Source organism: Bos mutus, chromosome 29 (assembly GCF_027580195.1).
Source record: "Bos mutus isolate GX-2022 chromosome 29, NWIPB_WYAK_1.1, whole genome shotgun sequence".
Lineage (NCBI taxonomy): Eukaryota > Metazoa > Chordata > Mammalia > Artiodactyla > Bovidae > Bos > Bos mutus.
The window spans coordinates 33,865,043-33,890,244 of record NC_091645.1 but is presented as its reverse complement, the minus strand read 5'-3'; the positions used below and the strand labels follow the sequence as shown (position 1 = coordinate 33,890,244).

General features: G+C 47.2%; 1 protein-coding gene across 2 annotated transcripts in view; it reads right to left on the bottom strand.

The window, feature by feature from the left end:
- Positions 1–2,583: 2,583 nt before the first annotated feature.
- Positions 2,584–25,202, bottom strand: part of LOC102266224 (opioid-binding protein/cell adhesion molecule) — a 525,900-nt gene continuing 503,281 nt past the window's right edge. The window contains exons 4-7 of one of the 2 annotated variants that reach the window (XM_070365105.1): positions 24,439–24,576; positions 23,938–24,058; positions 23,319–23,470; positions 2,584–7,869 (exon numbers count right to left, since the gene is read on the bottom strand). In XM_070365105.1, the coding sequence (XP_070221206.1) occupies positions 7,769–7,869; positions 23,319–23,470; positions 23,938–24,058; positions 24,439–24,576 (512 nt within the window). In that variant the 3' untranslated portion in view covers positions 2,584–7,768. The remainder of the gene's footprint in view (positions 7,870–23,318; positions 23,471–23,937; positions 24,059–24,438; positions 24,577–25,202) is intronic. The other variant, XM_070365106.1, reaches the window with a different exon arrangement.

Genomic DNA, 25,202 nt, shown 5'->3' with positions numbered 1-25,202 from the left:
AAAAAAGGTTTCCTAATGGACAGGGGAACATGTTAAAGGAAGGTAGCATCATTTGTAGCCTGAGGGTGCTGGCTTTCAAAACTGATGATAGGATTTGATGCCAATCAGTCCTACACCCTAGTCTTCACCAAAGTAGGTGATTTATTTAACAGAAAAGCAAACCAAAGAGAAGGAACAGTTGTCAGTTGAGGTCTCTCCTATTTCCTTCATCATTTCTTATCTTCATGGCTTGATTGCCTTCATAGTGTCAGAAAGTTAAATATAGACATCTGTTCCTCTGGGTGTTTCCACTGAAGCCCCAGTTCTCCACCCTCTGCTCACTGTCATACATCCAGATGGGAGGAAATATGATGCCCTTAATAAATATTCAAAAGCAAGGGTCCTTGCCCTGGGGGATCTAATGTCTGATGATCTGAGGTGGAGCTGATGTAGTAATACAAGAAATAAAGTGCACACTAAATCGAATACACTTGAATCATCCTGAAACCATCATCAACCACCCCTCACCCAAGCCCTAATCCCTGGAAAAACTGTCTTCTATGAAATGGGCCCCTGGTGCCAAAAAGTTTGGAGTCTGCTGTTCTAAAGCACTTCTTTATGTGTTTATGCTTTTAATAGGGTGCATTGTGGGAGAAGATAATAAAAATGCATCCTATTGTTTAGCTGCTATGTTTAAGAATAAGCAGATAAAGCATCCTGCTCAGAATGGAAAGATAACAGCAAAGATTGCCATTACCTGGAAGTGGGTTGGTAAATAGGAATATCTGCCAAAGGCTAGTTAGAAGATGCTTACTGGCTAGATTGACAAGTGAAGAATGGCTGGACTGTTTAAATAAATAGATGGGGGACAGTCATATTAGGGAGGTGCATGACTGAATAGAGGGAATAAGGGTTAGATAAATGGAGAAGTAATGTGTGAATGAATAGGTGAGTGGTTAGCTGATGGAGAAATAAATTGGTACGTCAATGATTGATGGCGCTGAGTGGCCAGATGAAGTGAAAGACCGATAAATGTCTGTGCCAGCAGGCGAGCAGATGGATGGGTAAATGTTGTGGGATGAGCAGGAGCAGGAGGGGGTCAGGCATGGGTGGGAAGATGGTGATTAAAAGGAAGAAGTAAAAGGAGAGGGTGAGCGGGAGCACTCAAGGCATTAAGACGTCAGAACTGGAAATCTGTTTCTTCGACAAGTCATGATTTTACAATGAGTCTGAGAAAATTGGAAACTCTCCATCACTTGGTGCCCACCATGTCCTTGGTGGTTTAATTTACAAAGAACATGATCTAGTCCATCAAGTTATCTGTGTTCCATCCCCTGTGGGGAACAAAGAGTCTTGAAAGCCAGGGATTAGCCCTTGTCTGTCCAGGAAGCCATGAGAAACAAGCCTCATCATTCCAGCTTCCAGACTTGACCAGGCTTGGCAGAGATTCTGTAAAATCAAAAGAAGAATCTTCCGCCACTTCCTGCTGCATGATCACATCCTTATTGGCCACTGACCTGCACTTTATTAGGGGTCAGTCTTGAGAAATCCAACGGTTGAAAGAGACACAAAACTTTTGCAGGCAACTTTGATAGAACACACTGAGGGGGGGTAAATTTACTGATGGTGCAGCTGGGAAATAAAGACATATAAAGCAAGATGTATACAGCAAAATATCAAGTCCAAGATCACACATTTGGTCAACAGCAGAGCTTGGAAGGGTTTGTTGATACAGAAACGGCAGGTGGGAAGCTAAGTTGCAAGAAAGAGGCTAATACCCATTCCTTTGGAAGAGCTGATGGATATATGACAAGATAGGGGGAGATTTATTGAAAGAGAAAGATGTTTTAGAAAAGACAGTTGGAGGAACGGACTTGCTCTCCAGGTCTCTTCCTCATCCATTACCCTGTGGATGCTACAGTAAACCAACAGTACCTCCAAGGTACTTTTAAGAATAAATGTGTTTTGAAGGAAATCCAAAAAAGAGTATATATATATATGTATACGTATAGCTGATTCTCTTTGCTGTACAGCAGAAGCTAATACAACATTGTAAAGCAAATATACTCCAATAAAAATTAATTAAAAAAAAAGAGTAAGTGCACATCACACTCACCATATTTCCTCATACTTACTCTTGCAGGAACTGTTAAGGAGTACTCAAACTGAATGATACCTGGTCATTCATTTTCTGAAACTTCTCTTCCGATTTCATTGTAGCCTAAGCCAATAAATTAGACTTTGATGCTGCAGCTGCATTTTATATTGTTTGCATTTTGTATGATTTGTAAATGGCATAGACATAAGATACGCAATTGTAACATGAAATTGCTTATCATCATATTCTGTGTGCATGTGGGTGTATATATGCATGAAAGAGAGGGAGAGAGAGAGAGAGAGGGCACTCAGTTTTCTGATTGCATCTCCTTCCCAAAGCCTAACACACACACACACACACACACACACAAACACGGGAAAAGCATATCCTGCTTAGATTTTCCCCATTCCTAGATACTCAATGCGGTGTCCTAATAAACAGCCCCCCAAAAGTTACAAATTACTTTGAACTTTATTGATACACTGCACAATCACAACCATCTCATGTTCATCCTGAATTAGAAAAGGTTACAACTACAATGTAACATGCACAAAATTCAGGTAGTATTTTCACCCTTAATACAATTACTGACAGAAATCAAGTTTTCATTGATTTTTGAAGGAAAAAATTAAGAAAGAAAATAGAAGGGGAGGGAAAAAAAAAAAAAAAACCTCTAGAAGGCTGACAAAGTTATATTCTTGTATCATGTGATAAAATTTTAAAGCATTTGAACACAGATCTGTTTTCAGGATAATTGTGAGAACGGGCACACCCATTATCTGACACAGCTAGGACGGCACCATTGATAATTCATAAGTTTTTTTAATCTAGAGGACTCTGAACTTGACAGATACATTTTCATACACCCACACGTTCCTCACAATTGCACTTTACATGTCACAAAAGATTCTGAATGATTAAAAATGCTCCCTTTAACTAACACAAAGGCAGCTAGGATTACTTATCATTGCTATGATTGATATCATTTTAAAGTGGCCAATAGTGTAGAATGTGGCCCCCCCCAAAAAAGAGTAGAGGGTTCATCATCTTTCTTTCCGCACTCAGCATCATGGAACAACAAAAACAACCCTGTGCTTTAAAAGGACACCGTGGAAAGAAACAAAATGGAATGTCTTTTAAAACACGGGAAATTAGACTTCACTGGCTACTTGCAGGCTGAAGACAATTGTGTCTAATTGAGTCCACTCCACAGCTCTGTGGACCACCGGTGTTCTGCACCTGAAGGCTAAATTGCTTGGTTCAGCTCTATCTTCTCGCCGCCTCTTTTAATTGCATATCTATCTCTTCCTTCTTTCATTTACTTCTCTTCTCTCAAGAAATGAGGGAAATGAGACCAGCATTTTTATTTGTTGGGTGTTAGTGATCATTAGGAGTTCTCATCACATGGTGTCTTTCTGAGAACGTTGCCTTCATAGCTACACACCTGTGAAGTTTTCCTGAAATTGCTCCAACTTACTCGTCTTAAAATAAAAAGACAGGGAAGCTTGGGCGAGTAGGAGGTCAGGCAATCGGGTGTAAGTTTCTAGGAATAGGGCTCATGCAAAATGAATGTGAATGATCCTCATTTTTGGAGAAAAAGAGAAAAAAATGAATATTGCCAATGGGAAACATTCTACATCACTTCCCCTACTTCCTCTAATTCCAACGAGATTAAAAATTTTTTTTTTCAATTATTTGGGGTTTTTTGGTGGGGGGAAGGAGGGCTGGTTCCAGGTATCGCAAAGCCAGTTTTTCTCTGGTGAGGACTCAGGGTCAAATTGGGAAAGGTGACATGGCCCCATCCCTCACCCCACTCCTCCATCCTGCTGATGACATCCATACCCTACCAGGGAGGAGAAACCTTCCCTTGGCACTGGAGGTACACAGCAGTCTCCAGCCACTCCTGATGCTATGCGGTTAACGAACTCGCCTGGAGATGGACTGCCCACCTCAAGGTTCTCTACTCTTCTCCTGAGCATTTTCCCAGCAGAATTAGAGCTTGATGACCCCTCCACGTAGACAGCAAGTTGCTGGATTGATTCAGGAACAGATCCTTGAACTCAACCTCGCTCTGGACTTTCCCCAAGTTCCACAGTGTACCTCCCACCCAGGTTTTGAGAACGAACAGTCCAACCTATGAAATGCATTTCTACCTTGAGGCATGGGTTTCAGAGGAAAGAGCTCTGGTCCTCTTTCTGATGCAAAAACCTCACCTTTCCTTCTGTTCAGTTGAACACAACTAAGCATAATTTCTCTGCATAAAACAGGAGCATGTTTTAACCACCACTTGCCTGGATGGCCTCCTTCCCGCAGATGAAACAAACAAACAAAAAAACTAAACGCACTTGCTTCAACTTGCAGAAGACTGTATCAGGCACTTGACACGAAACTACTGAAAAAAACAGCTTGGCCAGGACCTCAACGCTAGCACTGCACTGGCTTCCCTTTGGTGGAAATACATAGTTTGGAGAGAGGCAGGGTTTAGAGTACCTATTATACATTGTCGAGTTCCTCTCACCTGATTTCTTGATAAGCCTTATGGGTTTCCTTGTCACGTGCAGAACCCGTGAAAAGCTGCAGGTTCTCAGAGACTCGATAGTTATTTTTTTCCTCCTCTACCCCAAGCCCTACCCCACCATTGGCACCTTGAAAAAAAATCTCTCTCCAGCAGGCCTGATCCATCTGTCCTCCATATGTAAAGAGGACATGGACGTTGTCTTTAGGGCATTTGCTACTCCATATGCTCCGAGGAGGTGGGTAACAGCTCCCATCCTGTGGAGCCATTCCCACCAAAGGAACCCAGACAACACAGAATCCAGACTGTGTCTGTTGTGCAGAAGGGTTTTCTGTCCCCCTGCCCCGTTTCCTTGGGTCTTGCTTATTTCATTGTCTTTATCCCAGACAGGTGGGGAGTGACAGTAGCACCCTTTCCCTCTGGAACAGGGCTGGAGTCTGTACCTCCCAGACATGCTTCCTGGTATCTGCTGTAAGAGGCAGCATGGAGTTCTGTAGCGGCTCTGAACCCAGGCTCTTTGCGTTTGGAAGGTTCAGGGATTCTCCTGGCTGAAGAAGGATGGATGCCTTCCTTTTGATCAAGTCTCGGAGGAAAGAACATGCCCAGCTCGTCCATTTCAAGCACCCTGTTCTCCAAGACCATCTGGTCCCCACAGCGTCCACACTTCTACTCCTAAGGAGCAAGCGTGTTATCAGCAGAACACTCGATGTGACACGTTACGCGCTCATTCAGTGTCTGACACCAGCCTGGCCGCAGGTGCTCAGCATGGTGACAGGTCTGAAACACTGATGTCCAACCTTTAATTCTGACTCTGTGCCTGCTCACGATTGTCCCTGGAACTTGGAATCCACATACTGCTTTTGGCACATCATTCATGTTCTGCAAATCTGGCTCCTGGCAGCTCCCTGGGAAATGCAGATGTCTGTTTACAGCTGGCAAGTGTAATATTAATTTCACTCACACCAGCTCTAACTCTATGAAAGTGTCGAGCTTTTCATATGCCAAGACAACCCACGCACGCACGTGCACACATGCGTGTGTTTCTCCACCGTGTTCATCACGTTCATGTGTCACAACAGAGAAAAACAAAGAGGCCACATTTCAGAGGAAGAAGACCCATGAAGCGTGGTGGGAAGGGAACTCTGGAGCTGATATTTCTCATGCTTTAGATCGTGGAGCTAAAGAGTGTTCCGTTGGGCCCGGGTCTTTGATCCAGTCATTGCTGGCTCTCCTCATTCTCAGCAGGTCATTTCCTGCAGCGCAGGTCAAGGGCACAGCCCTGCAGGTTTCTGATGCCATTCTTCTGCATCCCAGTCACTCTCTCTGGCTGAGTCCTTCTTGTCCCGGGAGATAAAGCAGAAGGATAGAGTCCGCTCTTTTTTGTGTTCTGGAAAGATCTGCTCTGAACATGGAGAGCTGAGGGCATTATCCCCCAAAGTTCCTGGAGAAGCAGCCGGTATCCAAGGAAGATGCATGTTACTCTCTTCGTCTGTTTGCAGTGTTGTGTTAATCAAGAGCTTGAAAATTAAGTCAGTTTGCTCAAGTGCCCTCAGCTCAGAAGAGCTTCCAGAAACAAATACCAGAGTTGTCAACACACCCGCCGTGTAATTGGCTTCTATCGGCTCTTTACTGGATAGTTTTCAAACAGATGAAACCAAAACTGGAGCAGAAAGGGGACAACAGCAGAAGTCACCCCACTCAGATGGAAGGCTGTCTTCACATCGAAGACACGGAAGTGTGTTTTTCTTTCTGTTAAGGACAGTCTCATAGATTCCTGACATGCACTTTCTTGAAAGCCTGAGAGAAGCATGAAGATTGGCACCTTGGTCCTTTAAGTGAGAAAGATAAAACACGATGCTCATCAAGGTTTTGCCAAGGCCGATCTGCTTCCCAAGAAGCTGTTTCTGGAAACACAGTCTCTTCTGGGAAGAGTGAATGACTGATCCTTCACTTGCTACTTCGGTCCATCTGTTACCAGCACCTACTTGGGGTAGATGGACGGGCACATTCCAGACAGCCCGTGACATACTGCTTTTCTATGTTGTCAGCCCATGAGATCATTGGCTTTCACATGAGAAGCTGATGGTTAATTCTGAAGATGCCAATGTCTGCAGAAGGTAGAGGAGACATGAATCCAGGGGAACAGACATACTATGACTAGAGGTGAATACAGTGATGGAGTGACAGTGAGTAGTGGGGAACGAAATAGAAAGATGTGTTGGATAATTACATGGATAGATTGATATATAAAGGAAGTAGATTGCCAGAGAGGAAAATGGGTGGGGAGATAACTGGATGGAGTGATCAATCAGATGGTTGAGTAGATGGGTAATGGTGTAAAAAACCTAAATAATCAGCCATCTATGGATCATTTTTTAAGAACTGGATAGTATTTTTTTCAGAGAGAAATACTCTCCTCAAGATTCTTCCCCCCATTTTCGGTTACATGACTCCTCAATGTTCAGGTTTGGGTTGTATGCCTACCCCCAAACTTCGAATCCTTATAGCTGGTAGAGAAAGCAAATAGGGCAGAATGACTAGGAAGGATGGCAATGTTTCATATATTTGTAGAGAGAGAGAGAGACAGAGACAGAGAGTCAGAGAGAGACATAGGAAGAGAGAGAGAACTTCCCGAAAGAAAGGATGTGAACCCTCATGTAATTAGATCATAATAAACATGGAGAGAGGGATCTGTACATTATAGTCAGGAAAATGGTCCACAGCTTAAAAGACACAGTAATAGGACACTTGGATATAATTCTTGCTGTGCACTACATTATAAGTCAAGTTGTGTCTTCAGGGTGTTTATCACGAGGCACGTTTTTTGCCCAAATGGAACTTATGGTTTGGTGTGGGAGGGAGGTTGGTTGGTGGTGACGATGCCGGGGGGAGCAGCGGGAAGGGAAGGGAAGGGTGGAGAATGGGTTCCAGTTTTGGACACTTCACCTATGAGTGATTATCCTACATGTGGTAGAACCCTGCCCACCCCTCCCCCAAACCCCACTCGTTCAAACTAGAAAGAAAAATCAAATCAACAAAGAAAAGAGTCCAAAAAAAAAAAAAAATACTGAGAAGAAGAACAGAAACAGAAAGAAGCCCAAACTGGCCCTCCGCAGTGCAGGTAAAGTCTGTGATATGGAGAAGCAGGCGTTGCTCAGAAGACCTATGGTTTCTTATCAAAACTTGATGAAGAAGTGGGCAAAGAGGGTCCCTGATAGCCAGAGGCAAGCGAGCGCTCTAGAGGCCGAGTTTACACCATCAATGACGGCTCCAGGCCCTGTGTAGGGGAAAGAGAGACAGGCTTGTTAGCATTAGCACACACCCAGAGGGCAGCTTCCTCAGCCCCTCCAAGCACTGCACAGACATGCTTCTCTGTGAACAGCCTCCACCCAGCCCCTGACCCTTCCACGTGCCCATAAACAGAGAGACTCAAAGGGGCTCCTCCCTGGGACGCCTGGACCCTGCAGCCTGCTCTCAGACACCAGGGTTAAAGCACCCACAAGGAGGTGGAGGGAAGGCAGGGTTAGACCTGCCTGCTGACAGGCCAGGGCAGGCCCTTGGAGGTGGTGTGCAGGACAGACAGGGGTGGGAGGGGAAGCAGAGGAACGGGGAGAGGAGAGTCAGGATGGAGGGGAGAGGCGAGAGGAGGGAGAGGGAGGGAGGCTTTCGTGAGACCCAGGAGTCTAGGTGTTGCTGTGGCCGACTTTTCGTCTGGCGTGACTGGGATGTTGTGGAGCAGCTGGGGAAGATGAATAACTACACCCCATCATTTTAAAGACTATGGTGGCGTTTAAGCCAGCAGTCAACCCCACATCACCAGGGGGTACCGAGAGGACCCCGCCTTCTCAGACCTAGCAGCCACCTCCCTCGAGCGTCCTTCTTTCCTCTTCCCTCTCTCTGGCCCTTTGTCACAGTTCCCCTGAATCCCTCATATTCCACATGAGATGAGAGCACGGACTGACAAATGCTGTTCCTTTCCCTTTATCTACATCCTCCTCCAGAAGACAGACTGAGTGCACTGGGGTTGTCCTCGCCCATCCTGAGGACCCAGGGCGGAAGGATAAGTGTCCTGCCCTGCCTCCATACCCTTCCATCACCTTTGCTGGGCAGCATAAGAATCTAGGGTCATAAGCAAGAGCAGTGGCCAGTGAACAGAGAGATTCCAGGGTAAGCGAAGCTACATCTTAGTCAAAGGTTTAAAAGTCCTCAAGAGGCAACCTGCAGGGCCAGTGACAAAGGGCAGGAGCAGTGGGAAGACAGGCAGGGCATCACGGCCACCTTTGGTGGTAATGTGGCTCCTTGGAAATGAACTTCACTCCCGACAAAAGGGTTGGTGGAGTCGGGTCTCCTCTGACAGCACCCAGGTCCCACAGCTTCCTGGTCAGTGCCATGGCTTGGACCCAGGCCTCGTTGGGCCGACAGTTGGTGGTGACCTTTAGCCAGGGGACATATGTGTCTCTCACTTCAGCGACCAGCATCTACCTGTTCCCACCCCAGGGTTCTCAGCAGGATACCTTCTATTTCTCCAATGCATAACACAATTCTCTTACTTACTAAGAATTCATATTTACTTGAGAGCTTGAGAGTCCTGCTCACAGTTTTATGTACTTTGGTTATAGAGTATTCACAGAACAGGACAGAGTCCAGGCCTTAGCCCATTGCTGCGGTCCCCATAACGGCTTCATGAACGTTTATATCATGGCCTGACTCTGTGGTCCCCATTAGTTGAGGTATATATCCTAAGGGATTGTACTGGCCTAGAGAATGCACTGAGTTGGAAAAGGCCCAGTTTGAAGCCCAAGTAATTCTCTATATTGTCTTCTGCAAAATATGAGCGATTGAAATTTTCAAGTGAGTTTAAAAGGAAATGGATGATGCAGAACCATATGATTCTTTAAAGAATATTTAAAATATAAAGTCTATATATGATGTGTATTAACTAGTTTTTTATATATATGTGTGCATGTGTTTCACTAATTTATTACACTGATGTCAGCTTAAGAAAGAGTTGAGTGGGCTCCATGCTAGATAGACAGGGGTCTTTACTATAGGAATCACTTTATTCCAAGTTCTACCAGCAGGCTTAGCATTTTGGGGGAACATCACACTACCAACGTAAGGTTGGATGTAGATAAAATAAACAGGAGAGGAGATGTATTAATGAAGCCAGTGCATTAAAGTGTGGGAAAGAAGAAAGAGTCATCAGGATATCAGGTGGCAATGGCAGTAAGGTGTTCATGCTGATCAGGCAGGCAAGGGTGCAGCCACTGTTCACGCCAGCCGAGTTCTCCAAGGAGTAGAACCCCAGCAGGCATCGAGCCTGCTCAGCCTGCTTGGGGGAACGGCCATAAGGCATACTAATAATATACGGTGCTCTCTGTGTGCCAAGTTGTGACTCTAAATGCCGAACCTCCATTAACCCATTTTATCTTCAGGAAACCCTATGGCATGCCCACGTTTTGGATGGGGAGCCAATGAGCTGCGTAGTTAAGCGCCCTGCCAACGGCCACACAAGACAATACACCAGAGCTGGATTGGAACTGAGTCACTCTGTCTACGGGGCTGGTGCCCTTGGTGACCACAGCTCCACCTGTTGTCTGTGGGAAATTGTCCTTTGTGCATGGTTTTCAGAGACTGTGGCATCACGCCTTAATGGCCTCTGAATCGACTCAATTTTTCCAGAAACTGGGAAGTAGTCATGCGTGTGTGTGTGCTAAGTCGCTTCAGTCGTGTCCCACTCTTTGAAACTCTATGGGCTGAAGCCTGCCAGGCTCCGTCTGTCCATGGGATTCTCCAGGCAAGAACACCGGGATGGGTTGCCATGCCTTCCTCCAGAAGTAATCATGAGACCACACCAATTCACTAAACAGCTGCAACCCACAACTTCTTCTGTCTTAAAGCATAGAAAAGTATTTGCATAACCAGGTGAGTGGTTTTAGCATACAGAAAACCTATGAGAGAGATTCCTCCCTAAGGGACAGTCCCTCTGTGGCCATGGTCCTTCCACCAGCAGAGTGAGAGAAGACTGGGAAGAGTAATCTCTGATCTCTTCTCCCTTAGCGTCTGGAGTTACAGAATGGCTGGACACTCTATATCTGGTCCCAGAAGGGACGGCTGGGTCGGGGGGCAGCCAGAAGGCCTTTTACAGTAGGTACAAGACCACCACCATGCAGCTTTCTGCATGCCAGCATGCCATCTCCTGAGAGAGTAAAAGGGCACCAAATGTTCCTAGACTAACGTTTCCCTATTTTGGCCTCATTCCCTAAGCTGCTGCAGGAAGTTTTATTCTTTAGTGAGTGTGATAAGCCCTGCACTAAAGCATCAGACAACATGGCAATTTAGAAGTGTCTATGGCCCATCAGTGTATGAGAAAGGGCCAAGCTGCTCTGGCCAAGCAGTTCACCAAACCTACTAGGTTAGAGATTAAACTAGCCTTGCTTTCTTCCTATGGGTCCTGGACACATTTGAGATTTGGCAGTTGGGACAAATGCCAGTGCAGTGAGGGGCCACAGGAAACCTTCTGGGCTTTGTTCAAAGCTGGCAGAGGAGCTCATGTGCATGTACCACATTGTAGGTTGGCGGAATGCAAGACAGAGGCCTTTAGCCTCTGGATGGATTCATTAGTGAAACTTCAAAGTAACTCTGATTCTATCAGAAATGAGGGAGTGGGGAGAATCTGGGTTGGGTATCTCCCATAGGTTTTTTTTTTTTAAATTGGAGGATAATTACTTTATAATACTGTGTTGGTTTCTGCTGTACAAAAACGTGAATCAGCCATAAGTAAACATATATCCCCTACCTCTTGAGCCTCCCTTTACCCACCATCCCGCCCCTCTAGGTCATCACAGAGCACTGGGCTGGGCTCCAGTGCTTAACAGCAACTTCCCATTAGAAATCTGTTTTACATAAGATACTGTATACGTTTCAATGCTAGTCTCAATTTGTCCCACCCTCTCTCCTGCAGGTTTTCTGTATCTGAAGGTCACTGACCTGATTATGTAAGTGCTTCTTCGTGCTTTAATACAGAAGCAGTGGTGGATGGGTGCTGTTCAGCAAATTGGCATGCCCCCCTTGATTACTTTTATGCCTCTGCCCTACCTTGGCCTCACTGCTTTGTCCCTGCAGCCCTAAACCTTTTGGGGTCAAAGTCACTGGTCCCTAGAAAAGTGCGACTAATGGCTGGGACTTGGCTTCAGACCGACTTGGGTTTAAATCCTGACTCTGGGGCGTGCCAGCTCTGTGATCTCAGAGTGCTTTCAGTTTCTTCTTGAAAACAGGGCTCATAATGCAGTTTTCAGATAAAGAAATAGAGGGGTCAGGATGCCATCTGGTAGGAAGCAGACACGTGGCCATGGGAAGGACTGCTCTCGTGGGTCCACACCCCCTCCCTTCCACTGCCGAGTTGTGGCCGTGCGTGCTAAGTTGTTTTAATCGTGTCTGAGTCTGTGACCCCAGGAACTGTAGCCCACCAGGGTCCTCTGTCCTTGGGATTCTCCAGGCAAGAATCCTGGAATGGGTTGCCATTTCCTCCTTCAGGGGATCTTCCCAACCCAGGCATTGAACCTGTGTCTCCTGAAGCTCCTGCATTGCAGGCGGGTTCTTTATCACTTAGCCACCGGGGAAGCCCCTAGTTGAGGCTAAGGTTAGCTTATTTAGTAGATCTTTTCCAAATGCATTGATGCTGAGCTGGGTTTTGGGAGGTGAGAGTGAAGACGTGAGACGGGTGACAGAGGTACTGGCTGGGAGGACCTAGGAGGTGCGGGGCGCTGAGCAGGGCGATGAGCGAGGGCCAAAGCCACATGCTGCGGCAAGTCTGAGGAGAAACAGACCCCACGCTGGCCTCAGAAGCCACGCCATCCACCCAAGAACTGGGTGCTATTGCTGCCATGTGCCAGCTTCCAAAGAGAAGGAGAGGCTCAGCCTCTGCCTGCACATAGCCTGCTGCTGCGGCTGCTGCTAAGTCACTTCAGTCATGTCCGACTCTGTGCGACCCCGTAGACGGAAGCTCACCAGGCTCCCCTGTCCCTGGGATTCTCCAGGCAAGAACACTGGAGTGGGTTGCCATTTCCTTCTCCACACAGCCTAGCCCCCTCTAGTTTTTGGTTGTTGTTAATGCGTGGTGTGTGTGTGTGTGTGTGAGATGTGGGATCTTAGTTCCCTGACCAGGGATTGAACTCATGCCCCCTGCAGTGGATCTGACAGGGAAGACTCCCTAGTCTCCATTTGGATCTACAACTCCTCTGCCTTCACCTAAATCAATAAACAAACATGTTTTAATCCCTCACAGATTCTGAGAAGAACGCCCTTTGAAACAAAGCAGCCCAATCTCCCTTTCATCTCAGGAACGCCTTGCCCTTTGGATAGTCTAAGAGGCCTAAATTTAGGAGTCAGGGAGAACTGAAATTGAATTCTTGTTCTGCTATTTATTAGCAGGATAACTTTTGTTTTTAAATTTTAAAAAATGGAATATAATTGCTCGGCAATGTTGTGTTAATTTCTGCTATACAATGAAATAAACCAGCTATAAGTAATCGTATATCCCCTCCCTCCTGGACCTTCCACCCACACCCCCTTCCACCCCTTCAGGTCACCGCAGAGCACCAAATTGAGCTCGCATGTGCACGCTGTCTAGCAGGAAGTAGCACAATGACTTGGACGAGATGGTTAACATCTCTGAAGCAGTGATTTTCATGTATAAACTCTGTGGGGAGGTGCTTTTTTCATCTGCACAAGGATGCTCTGAGGATGAGTTCAAATGACGTATAAAATCACTCAGACTACGTAAAGGATGAATAACTACTGGGTTAATCAGAACTAGGGCCATAGTAGCTAGTTTCTAAAGTAGCATCTTTGGTGTGGCTCATGCTTTAAATAAAGATGCCCTGTGTACACTGGATTCTCAAAGTTAATTGCCAAGCATACTTGACTCTGGCTTAGCAAGCACGTAACTGGTCTCTCCTCACAAGACCAGAGGTGGCTCCAACCACAGGTTAAGGCTTCTCAGGGAAGGCCACTTACTCTGAGGAGGTATAATTAGAAGCCCAGCTCTATCTGGGAAATCCCCACATTCAAGAAATCCTTATTTACCCTTAACAATGACTCAGTCCAACAGAATGACTCTTATAAACATCAGACTTAATTACATATTTTTTCAGGGATAAACTAAAAGTGAGAACACATTACTATGTCCTTTCCCCTCATTTCACCCTCCTCATAGCTAAAAATGTATTGCTTCCTTCATTCCTGCTGTTGAGCACCTTTGAAAATAAACGCTTACTGCTGCTGCTGCTGCTAAGTTGCTTCAGTCGTGTCCGACTCTGTGCGACCCCATAGACGGCAGCCCAGCAGGCTCCCCCGTCCCTGGGATTCTCCAGGCAAGAAGACTGGAGTGGGTTGCCATTTCCTTCTCCAATGCAGGAAAGTGAAAAGTGAAAGTGAAGTCGCTCAGTCGTGTCCAACTCTTAGCGACCCCATGGACTGCAGCCTACTGGGTCCTCCATCCACGGGATTTTCCAGGCAAGAGTACTGGAGTGGGGTGCCATTGCCTTCTCCATAAACGCTCACACAAAGACACAAAGCCACAAAATCAACCATGAATGACATAACAATGACAACTAAATACCTCGGGGACATTTGCAGACAAAAATGAGCTAATCCTTGGTATACAGAAGAGAGAAAAAGACAGAATGATCAAGAGATAAATTCCAGAAATGATAAACATCAGAAAGGTCAATCATTCTGTCCGTGTTGTCTGCACTGGAGGTAAGGTTTTTATGGCCATGTGTGAGGCCCAGCAGTGGTAAGACAAGTAAATAAAGAAAGAGGCAAACAAACAAATGAATAAAATAAAGTTCACTTGCAGAGGCTACTTACTTTGTTGAATTAAATATACTATACCTTATAGATTTTTAAAAAGCAAATTTGGTCGAGGACTTAGCATAGAATTAACCTGCAAACCCAGTTCTCTGGAAAACAAGAGTGGCTGACCTCAAGGGCAGGCTGATCACACTCTGGAGGAACAGGGGTTGAAAATCAAAGTAACCAAACTCAGCACAAAGCTCCCAGCAAACTACATAAGCATATGGATGAGATCCTGCCCTGCAAAAGGTTTTGAAGTTTAAAAATTGAAGAGCCCAGATACATTTTTTTAAAGTAGCTTTGATATTAATTTCTTTTTTCGATATTAATTTCTCATTTAAATGCTTTCTTCTATGCAATCATCCGCTTTGTTTTTTCAGTCTCCTAACTTTATTGAGGCTTTCAATGGCTAAGTCAAAGATCTCTCTTGGTAAATGCCACATTTCTCTTGAAAATACGTGGGTTATTTTCAAATGTCTTTTGATATTGATTTCTAGCATAATTCCACAGAGATAAGAGAACAGACTCTGTATGATTTCAATACCTTTAGACCATGAAATTTTTACACCTTGTTTGATGTCCCTGGATATGTTCCAGTGTCTCCTGGTTTATAGTCTATGGGAACTTGAATAGAATTTGTATCCTACTGTTATGTGAAAATTATATAAATCTTAATTATGTTGAATTGTTTCACAGTGCTTTTCAGGTCTACTATATCCTTCTACTTCTGTGTATATTCATTAATGAATTTTCAAGAGTTTGATATTGAAACTCCAACTAACAGCCTTATTTACTTAAAAAACCGTAATATATAGTGGAACTATGTGTACTTTGTTCTGTATTCTCCAGGTCTCCTGTAAATGCATTGTCATACTTTCATATAAATTAAGAGAAAAACTGGAGGGTCCATTACAACTGAGAAAGGTACTGAAACGGCCCCCCTTTTTCTTCCTGTGATTGCAATGAAAACTGGGCACAGTTCTTCAGCAAGAAATTCGATAGCAAGGTGTGGCTGTAATCCTACTAAAATAGCAGGTGGTAGTATGGTCATCCGGAGAAGGCAATGGCACCCCACTCCAGTACTCTTGCCTGGAAAATCCCATGGACGGACGAGCCTGGTAGGCTGCAGTTCATGGGGTTGCAAAGAGTCGGACACAACTGAAGCGACTTAGCAGCAGCAGCAGCAGCAGTATGGTCATCACAATAAGAGGAAAAAAAAAAAACCACAGGAAAGTTGAACATGGTAATAGCACAGTGAGATCAAGGAAGCATCTGAAATCTAAGAAGATACACTTTTGTTCTGAAATTTAGATGAGTTTTATAAGTATGAGTGTGAACTATGTGACCTTCCTAATGAGGAACCAAAAGGATAATGATGTTCTTGGTGATTAAAAGAGGAGCGAGGAAATCTAATTAGACGATGCATGTGTTACTCTTGTTGGGGAAACGTAAACCTCTTTTCAGCAGGGCTGGCTGATGAAGGTGCATCACTTGCTATCAAAGGGAGCTGTTCCTCCATTGTCTTTAATTACAGCAGAAACAGGGCCTGGTATTGTTCTGCAAAGAAGATGAACCAGGCTTCACGCTCTAGGAAGGCGTGGGGATAAAGAGGCGAAAATGGCAGCCATCCCACAAAGACCAAGGCCTAGGAAGTTCATAGCAGAAGTTAAATCAGACCCATCAGCTCATCACAGCCCTGAAAGAGGCAAGGCTCTGGTCTGTGCCGAACCAGAAGCTCCAGCGTGTGCTGACATCAGCACAGCCCAGCACTCTGTGTTAAAGCCTAAATGCTCTGGCTGACGGCCAGATGTCAGTGATTCAGACAGAGGGGAGCAGGGTGCGAGGGAGTGACAAGGAGCCTCATCAGGAATGAAATGTGAAATGTCTGCATATTTTTTCCCTAATATGTTGACATTTTGCAGGTTGGGGAAAATACAAATGATGCTGCTGCTGCCACCAGCCAGAAGCATTGGCGTTTCTCTCTGACTCATTCCCTCCCACCTGGATTTAAATAGTGGATTTGGAAAATAAAAATCATACGCGCTATCAGCAGGAAATGGACAAGCATGGACGTCTCTGCAAGAAGAAACCACTTGATGAGCACCTTCTTCAACAGTCTATCAGGATGTCTCCCTTTTACTGCCTTACATTCCCTTACGTTGCCTCCCTTACAAGGAAGACCCGGTTGGAGGGGACCCTAAGTTTCAAATTAGAACTGGGACATACGGTGGGGCTGGAATGCAAGGGATAGTGTGAGAGCAAGGTGTTGATTTGGCCTCCTTGTGGGGCGGTGGGGGGAAACTATGAGACTGTTAGAGTATTTGTCTTCCCTTTGGTTAGTGAACACTTTCACCCTTTATGGAGGCTGTTATGGATTCCCTGTTGACTGGAAGATATATTTATTAATCCACTCAGGATTAATAAATTACTGGACAATAACTATTACAAGGTTCAGGGCTATATCCTTCCATGTAGCAACAAATACAAGCCTAAAGGTAAACTATCAAGAAAATCTAAACAATGGGTGTACGATTCTTCAGTGGGACTCAGAAATGCTTGGTAGATGGGGTACCATTAAGGAGAAGCTTCCAAGGTAAGTGCAACTTAGACAGAGAAGAGACAAATGCTTCCCTCTGTGACCCTACAACACACTGGAAGAGACTGGGTACTACGGGTTAGAAAGAAGCACGGGATTGAGGCCAGACACACTTGGGTGCAGAAGCTGATGCTAAGGCGTCCTTCCATGGTGGGCTTTCTATCTGAGGCAGGAAGGAATTCATCACATGGCTCAGATCCTCTGAGCTCCAGGCATAGCTTCTTCAGAGGGTTCTGAGCTGTCTAAAGCCACGTCTGGCCACCACCTACTAGCCAGTAGCTTCTTCATTCTTCTGATGTAGCACTTATGTTCTATGTTCTACTGTAAATGCCTGTTTACTTTCTTCTACAAGGTTGGGAAGTGTGTTCCTCTCCATATCTCCATATCTCCATATCTCAATCTGACTCTAATTCCCGCATACTAGGCTCTAAGCAAGCATTTGCTGATGGACAGAAGCTGGAATGTGCTGGGATCCAGGGTCCCAGGCAACAGAGGGGGTTGTCTAGAGTGGTGGGTGTGGAGAAGGCCGCAGGGAACGTGGCGACACGATGGAGGTTGATCCCAGAGCAAGGCTGATGTCAGGCTTTTCTGGGAGGCAGGTTTCAGCAGGGGGTGAATAGGTTGACTCTGAGTTTGGGAAGGGTCACTGGGCCCCGAAGTGGCAGATTGATGAGATTACCAAGGACAAGGGACCCACACATCGTAAAAGAAGCTCATGACTAGACATGGCACCTGCTCCGGGGTGAGTGAAGGGGGTGGGCAGAGGTAGTGGGAGGAGTGGTGCTGGGGTCTGCTTTCTTGGACCTGTGGGCTGACAGGCGTAGGGAGTGGGGGGACGGAAAGGTCAAGATGACCACAGAGATTGTAGTGAGGGGTGGTTGTGAAGATAAGGTGTACATTTGAGGCGGGGGAGGAGGTGCCAAGGAGAGAAAGATGGAGCTAGCCCTGACAGAACATTCAGGCGGCAGAGCGGCCTGTGATTCAGAACTGAGGAGAGTGTTAGGGACATAGATGGGAGGCTCCCAGACAGCTGCCCAGAGACTGGCCGGCTCCTGGGGGCCCCGGCCTCCCAGGGAGACCTGCGCACGGAGCATATCTTCAGGGCTGTCCTTGGAGACTTTCATTCAATGGCTCTGGGACCAGGCCCATGGGCCTGCATTTCTGAAGCACCAGAGGCGAGGTCTGAGGGCTAAGACAGGGTTCCCTTCAAAGACGCCCGAGGACACAGAAGACCCTGCCCCTCTTGCTGTAATGCCTTCCCTGGGCAGACGGCAGAGGGGCTAGATGCAGCCTGAGACCGAGAGGGAGGAAGAGAGCCACGTGGCTGCATCATAGAAGATGGAAGCAGGGGGCTGGGGCCAGGAGGTCTGGGGCCAAGGGGAGTCCGGGTGTTCGGGGGGGAAATGGGCCATGAGGCTGAGGTCTGACTGTCTGGACTGGAGGTGAAGGGAGAGGAGATGCTGGGTCCTCGAGCCCTGTGCCCAGCCCTCAGGTTGCACCTGGAGCCACCTGGGGAAGGTGAGGTTGTTGGGAGCCTTTATGGAGGAGGGGGTGGGGGGCAGGCTGTGGCCAGCTTTCCAGGGGCTGCCCTAGGTGAGGCCGGCCAGGCTGCAGGAGGAGAAGAGCTGTCCGGCTGCCTCTAGTTGAAGAAAATCCGGTCTGAAGAGCCAGCCTGACATGTATATTTATTCTGGAGGAATGCCATTAGCAAAAGAAAATAGAGATTCTGTCCTCATGGCTTCTGGGGGCAGGGGAGGTAGACTGTCTTCCAGGCTGCTCCGAGGGACTGAGACTTTGCCTGAGGGAAAGAAATCCTGAGCCCAGATGCTGCCTTCACTGGAATACTTTGCCATTCTCTTATGCAAGGAAAAGATTCTGAGGAGTGGTCCCTAGTCCTGGTACTTAACTCAGAGCTCCTCATTTGTGTCGCTGCAATTTCACAGATGAATCTGCTCTCCTTTCTGCACCATCCCCTCCTTTCTGGCTTGTTTGCTTCCCTGTCCCTCTCCCCCGCCAGTTCCAATCCAGACGTTCACGTGGCCCATCGCGTGCCTCACGGTCTCTGCAGTGCCGGATGTAATCAAGTTCAGATCTTCCCTCCTTGCACCCTAAGGACGGGGGAGGGGAGGTTCTTGCCCAAGACCCAGCGGAGGCAGAATGGGCTGGCAAGTCTGAGAAAGTGAGTGGCTTCCTTGAGGGTCAGAGGTGTGCCCAGCACACCGAGCCCAGCCACCCCGGCTTCATGCGGTCCTGCCAAGGCTCTAGGATGTCAGGGCCGGGTGGCCTTTGGAGGCCTCATCCACTCCAAGAAGCTTACGGATACTTCCAGCAAGTTGCTTTCAATAATCAGAACAGCTGCTGCCATCCCCAAGGTTATGGATGTCAGGCTTTGGAGATCTACTTCTGACCCTGCTTTCCTTTTGTTTTTTTTTTTCAGAATAGAGACTTAGAAAGCAAGAAGGAATACCGGAGTGTGTTTTGTTCTGTTCTTACATTTTACAGGCACCATGAAACAGAGGGCATCATGGTGTGTGCCAGAGGCAGGCCTGGTACCCAGTTTCCCCATCCATCCCCGTGTTGGTCTGTTCTTTACCTTCTGCTGTCCCTCTAGTCCTGACAGTGGCCCCGGGGCTGAGCAAAGTGGACAATCTGAAATGCTGCTTTGAGCTGGCACTCTGCTGGTGACCTGTCCTGTCTGTGTGGTCTCTGGAGGGGCAGCAACTGGTGGTGAGTGAGGAAGAAACATCCCATAGCAACGGCAGCCACTTATTTATCTCTGAGCATCACTCGCCTACCTGGGTTGTCTCTCCTTTTTCCTAAGCACTTCCTGTCTCAGCCCACTACCTCCGTAGCCTGTGTCTTCTGCCTTCGTTTGAGATTTCTTTCATCTCATTTTCCTGTGTTCTGTAAGTGTAGGCAGAAACTATATGAAAGATGTTTGTGTGAAAGGTCTGTTATGAGTGTGTGTTGTGATGGATTCACACATCACTTCAGGGCCCAAAGAGTCCCCACAAACCCAGCTCACAGTCCTTGAGGGCAGACACCAATGCACGCCTGGGGATGCGGCATGTCTGTGTGTGGGTTTGGGGGGTGTGAGCAGATGGCGTGTAAATGCTCAAATGGTCCTTTAAAAGAATGTGTTCAGATTACATAGAAGATGGGAGATGGAAATGGAAAATGAGTTCAAACAGGCTAACTGCTGACCTGGGCTTCATGTGGCTGGCTGCCCTGGGATATGAAGCTATGTCTTTCCCATGAGCTGAACTGTGTCCCCAAGCTCACATGTTGGAGCCCTAACTCCTGATGTGTGTTTGGAGACAGAGCCTTTAAAGAAGTGTTTAAGGTCAAGTGAGGTTATAATGGGTTTCCCAGGTGGTACTTGTGGTAAAGAATCTGTCTGACAATGGAGGAGAGGTAAGAAATGTGAGTTTGATCCCTGGGTTGGGAAGATCCCCTGGAGGCGGGCATGGCAACCCAGTCCTTGGGAAATCCCAAAGACACACGAGTCTGGCAGGCTGCAGTTCACAGGGTCTCAAAGAGTCAGACAGAACTGAAGTGACTTCGCATGAGGTTATAATGGTAGGGCCCCAATTGACAGGATTAGTGTTCAAATGATAAGAAGACACCCCAGGGAGCCCTTCTTCCTCATCTCTGGCCATCTCCATGCCCCATCCCACCATGCTCAGAGGAAAGGACATATGAGAATGAAGCTGGCATCTCCAGGAAGAGCACCCCCATCCAGTACAGCCGATACAGGTCTTCCTGGCTAACCTTGGCCTCTGGCCTCCAGAACTGTGAGAAAATACACTTCTGCTGTCCCAGCCTACGCTCTTTCATTACAGCAGCCCTGGCGGGAGAGTATATCTTTCATCTCCATGAGCTGCTGTCCTCGGCTGGGACACACCTCTCTCCTGAGTTCACAGGGGCACAAGCACCCGGGCCTCTAGTGGTCAGTCCTGGGCTCCTCCTGTCGGCCACACCCCCACGGGCAACCCCACCAGCTCACGGGGTCACGGCAGGGTCAGTGGCAGGGCAGCACCCCAACCTCACCCTTTGCCAACCTCATCAGCTTTATCAAGACTGAGGGATGGACAATCACAGACACCAAGGTGTGGGCAGAGCCACTGGCCGTGAAAATGGCAGATCCAGAGCTGGGAGAGGAGCAGGTCAGAGCCGACTCCTGGTCTGGACGATTCAAGTCACCGTGGCTGAGATTGGTCCTCGATAAGGAGGGCTGTGTGGAGGCTTCCCCTCAGCCTGGGAGTGTGAGTGTGAGTGTGTGTGTGTGTGTGTGTGTGTGTGTCTGTGTGTCTGTGTGTCTGTGTGCCCTTGTTTCACGTCCTCTGGTAAACATTCTAGCACTGAGGAGGGGTCTGGTCTGGGTCTCATCAATACTTCTTCACTAGCTACATATACCTTAGTGTCACTTAGCCTCTGGGGTCCTCCTCTTATCCATCTTTAAAACAGGCTAATAACCTATTCTTACACAAAACTAGCATGATGAGTGGAAACCAATTGATATTTGGTAAATGGTAGGTATTATGATTGCGATTCATGGGGTCGCAAACAGTAGGACATGACTGAGCAACTGAACTGAACTGAACTGAGGAGGATCATTATGAACATGACCCAAGTACTCATATCTTAAAATGAAGCTTTCAGAGTTAAGTCATTAGCCCTTTTTGCTTTGGGCTGAAGGGATTATCTTGAGGGACAGGGAGGCCTGGCCTGCTTTAGTCCATGGGGTCACAGGGAGTCAGACATGACTTAGTGGCTAAACAACATTAGAATGACTTCCCCAGGAAGACAATCATCTGATAAGCCATTTGGTGTCTGGGCTGGGTTCCCCTAGTGCCATGTACAAATAGAAGACACATCCCTGTTAAAAGCCACCAAGTAGAAGTTTATCATTTTGGAGAGATCCCTTCTCCAGAAATGAATAATGATATTTCATATGTATGTGTGTAAAAGCCATCATGGGCTTCCCTGGTAAGAATCCACCTGCAACCCAGGAGATGCAGGTTCAATCCCTGGGTTGGGAAGATGCCCTGGAGAAGGAAATGGCAACCCACTGTAGTATTCTTGCCCGGGAAATCCCATGGACAGAGGAATCCGGAGGGCTACAATCCACGGGGTCACAAAGAGTTGGATACAACTTAGTGACTAAACAAAAACAACAAAAGCCATCATATTCTACATGTTTGTTACCTAAACTGTGCACACCAGCCCCCTGAATTCTATCCAGTAAGGAGAAAAAGTCAGGGAGGAGGAGCAGGCAAGCCTATCTTGGAACGAGGCTTAACATCAAAAGCATAGGCATTCAGGCAGGCAGAGGAGTGAAGGAACATGCGGTACCCACCTGCCACTGCTGATGAGGGGCTTATTTCTAAGACACACACAGCACAATGCACACACAATGCAGAGAGAAAACAAGAGACATAGATCACACATTTCAGATGGTTGGTGGACAAAGTTTAGTTCATGTCAACGCTGAAAGCTGTTCGGGGTCTGAGGTCCATATGAACAATGAACACCTTTCCTTCCTAGTTACCAGACAGTTCCCTCTTGCCAAATCTCGGCAAATAAACACACACATAAACACACGGACCATCACAACAAGCTGGGCCTGGCCAGTGGGGTAAAATGTTGCACGAGGAGATGGACACGACAGTGTGAGAATGGAGGGAAGGCAGGATGAAGGCTCCCGAGGGGCCATTCGGGTCTCTGGGGCCCCCTCGCCCTGTGTAGGAGGGGGAGACCCTCAGAGAAGGGATGGATGTCCCAGCTGATGGCCCGATGAGGACCAGCCTCTTTCTCCATTCATTCCAATGAATGAGAACATGACATGCAGTCAATATGACAGTTAGGATGGCAGAGTTGACCTGGTTTACAACTGCAACTAGAACCCCTAGAATCGTACACTCTTCCTGTAGGGCATCTTAACACTATATCTAATTTCCTTCTCAGACTGAGAGTGCTGCAGCTGAACTCTTCTGTGGTTCCATCTTGTTTAAGGCAACCACTGTGCAACGTGGTTCAGAATTCAGTTCACTCCTTTTGTAACGTGGAAAGCTCGCCTCATGATAGACCAGGAGCTATCGGTTGCCTTGTAAACACCACAGCATCACAGGCTAAGAGAATGACCAGGTGGGGTGGTGGGTTGCGCTCGCATCTAAGGTGGAGGGGGGAGCAGTATGGATGGATACAGGCCAGCGGATCTCGCCTTCCTCCCCCGCCTATCCAAGCCCTGCGTCCAGGCCTCCTGCACTCACCATACAGTGTGATGCTGGCATTGGTAATCCCAAGCTTGTTCGTGGCCACACAAGTATAGTTCCCATAATCCTTCTCTGAGACGTTGAAGAAGGTCAGCGTGGATATGTGGCCTTTGTTCTCGATCCTCATGCCGTCCAGGCCGGTGGCCAGCCTGCAAAAGAAGAGGAGGTACTGTGGGTCTGGTTCCACTCATGGAGTGAGGGGGCAGGCAAGAGGGGCCGGGGATTCACCCCCAGACACACAACTCTCCTCTGCACGAAGCCCTTCCCTCCAACTAACCCAGCGCCTCTCCCTCCAGCCATAAGCACTACAGTCTCCATCAGGGGTGGAAAGGGAAGGTGCCCATGCTCCCAGGCTGCCTTCTGGAGTTCCTAGTCCTTCAAGATGGCCCCGTCTACAGCTAATCTCAGATTCTGAAACAAAGTCGATCCACATTGCCCACTTCCCAACTTCCTCTGCTTTTTGTTGCTGGTTCTAAAAGGAGGCTCTGTTATAATGGAGGCTGTCATCAGTTTGGTTTTGCCATATCTCCCCCCTGGACTCCATCGCCCTCCTTCTGCGTGGGGCATCACCCATCAACTCTGCTTCAGACATGCCCCGTTTCTGCTTCCAAGGTACCTGGTGTCTTCCTTGAACCACTGGAACTCAGCCATGGGCACTGCCGAGGCTTCACAGCTCAAGATGCCCTTCTGGCCAACGGAGACCCCTGTGTTCTTGGCTTTGGAGATATAGGGGGGGTCTGTGGGGGGATGCGGAGCAAGGCCATAAGACAAATGAGAGGCAGGACAGTTGACAGTCAGCTGCTGTATATACCCCCTCCTCCAGCTAAACAACCATCTATCTTAGGAAAAGGACTTCTTGCTTGAAGATACTGCATTTACCCGGCATCTTCTTCAAGCCTTCAAATGAACCCAGAGTTAACAATTTTCCCCATTAGCTAAAAGCTCTGATGGTCACAGGAAGGCCCCGTGGCCCTGGAGATGGTGATGAGCACAAAGATCTGACACAGTGTTTTCCTGTTGGAAACAGCTTGGGTCTATTAAGAAAATGGCCTTGCCATTGCTTGTCCGTCCCCATGCCCTCCTGCCCCCTGGGACTCCCGACAGTGGATCCACTCACAGTTGACAGTGATCTTTACTTTCCGCACGTCAGGGGCAGCAACATCATTCAAGGCGCTGCACTCATACTCCCCGGACTGGTCACGTTTGATGTCAGAGATTTCCAGGTATTCATCCTCACTCACAAAGCCCTGGCCTTCTGGGAGGCAAGAAACAGACAGAGACAATCAAGAACCTATGCAACTGGGGACATAACTGTATTTCCATCTAGAATTTAGAGAAGGAATGCAAAAATCCACAAAATAGGGTTTGAACCTCAACTCGAAGATTCTAGACATCTGTTGGCCCCAAAGTATTTGAAGAAATTCTCTGATTGAATCTTAGGTCAATACATTTGGGTCCAAGTCACTTTAACTTTTCAGATCATTTGTTAAGAAGGGCATATCATTCATTTTTTAAAATTTTTTATTTTATTTTATTTTTTAACTTCACAATATTGTATTGGCTTTGCCATATATCAACATGAATCCGCCACAGGTATACACGTGTTCCCCATCCTGAACCCTCCTCCCTCCTTCCTCCCCGTACCATCCTTCTGGGTCGTCCCAGTGCACCAGCCCCAAGCATCCAGTATCGTGCATCAAACCTGGACTGGTGACTCGTTTCAAATATGACATTATACATGTTTCAATACCATTCTCCCAAATCATCCCACCCTCTCCCTCTCCCCAGAGTCCAAAAGACTGTTCTATACATCAGTGTCTCTTTTGCTGCCTCGTAAACAGGGTTATTGTTACCATCTTTCTAAATTCCATATATATGCAT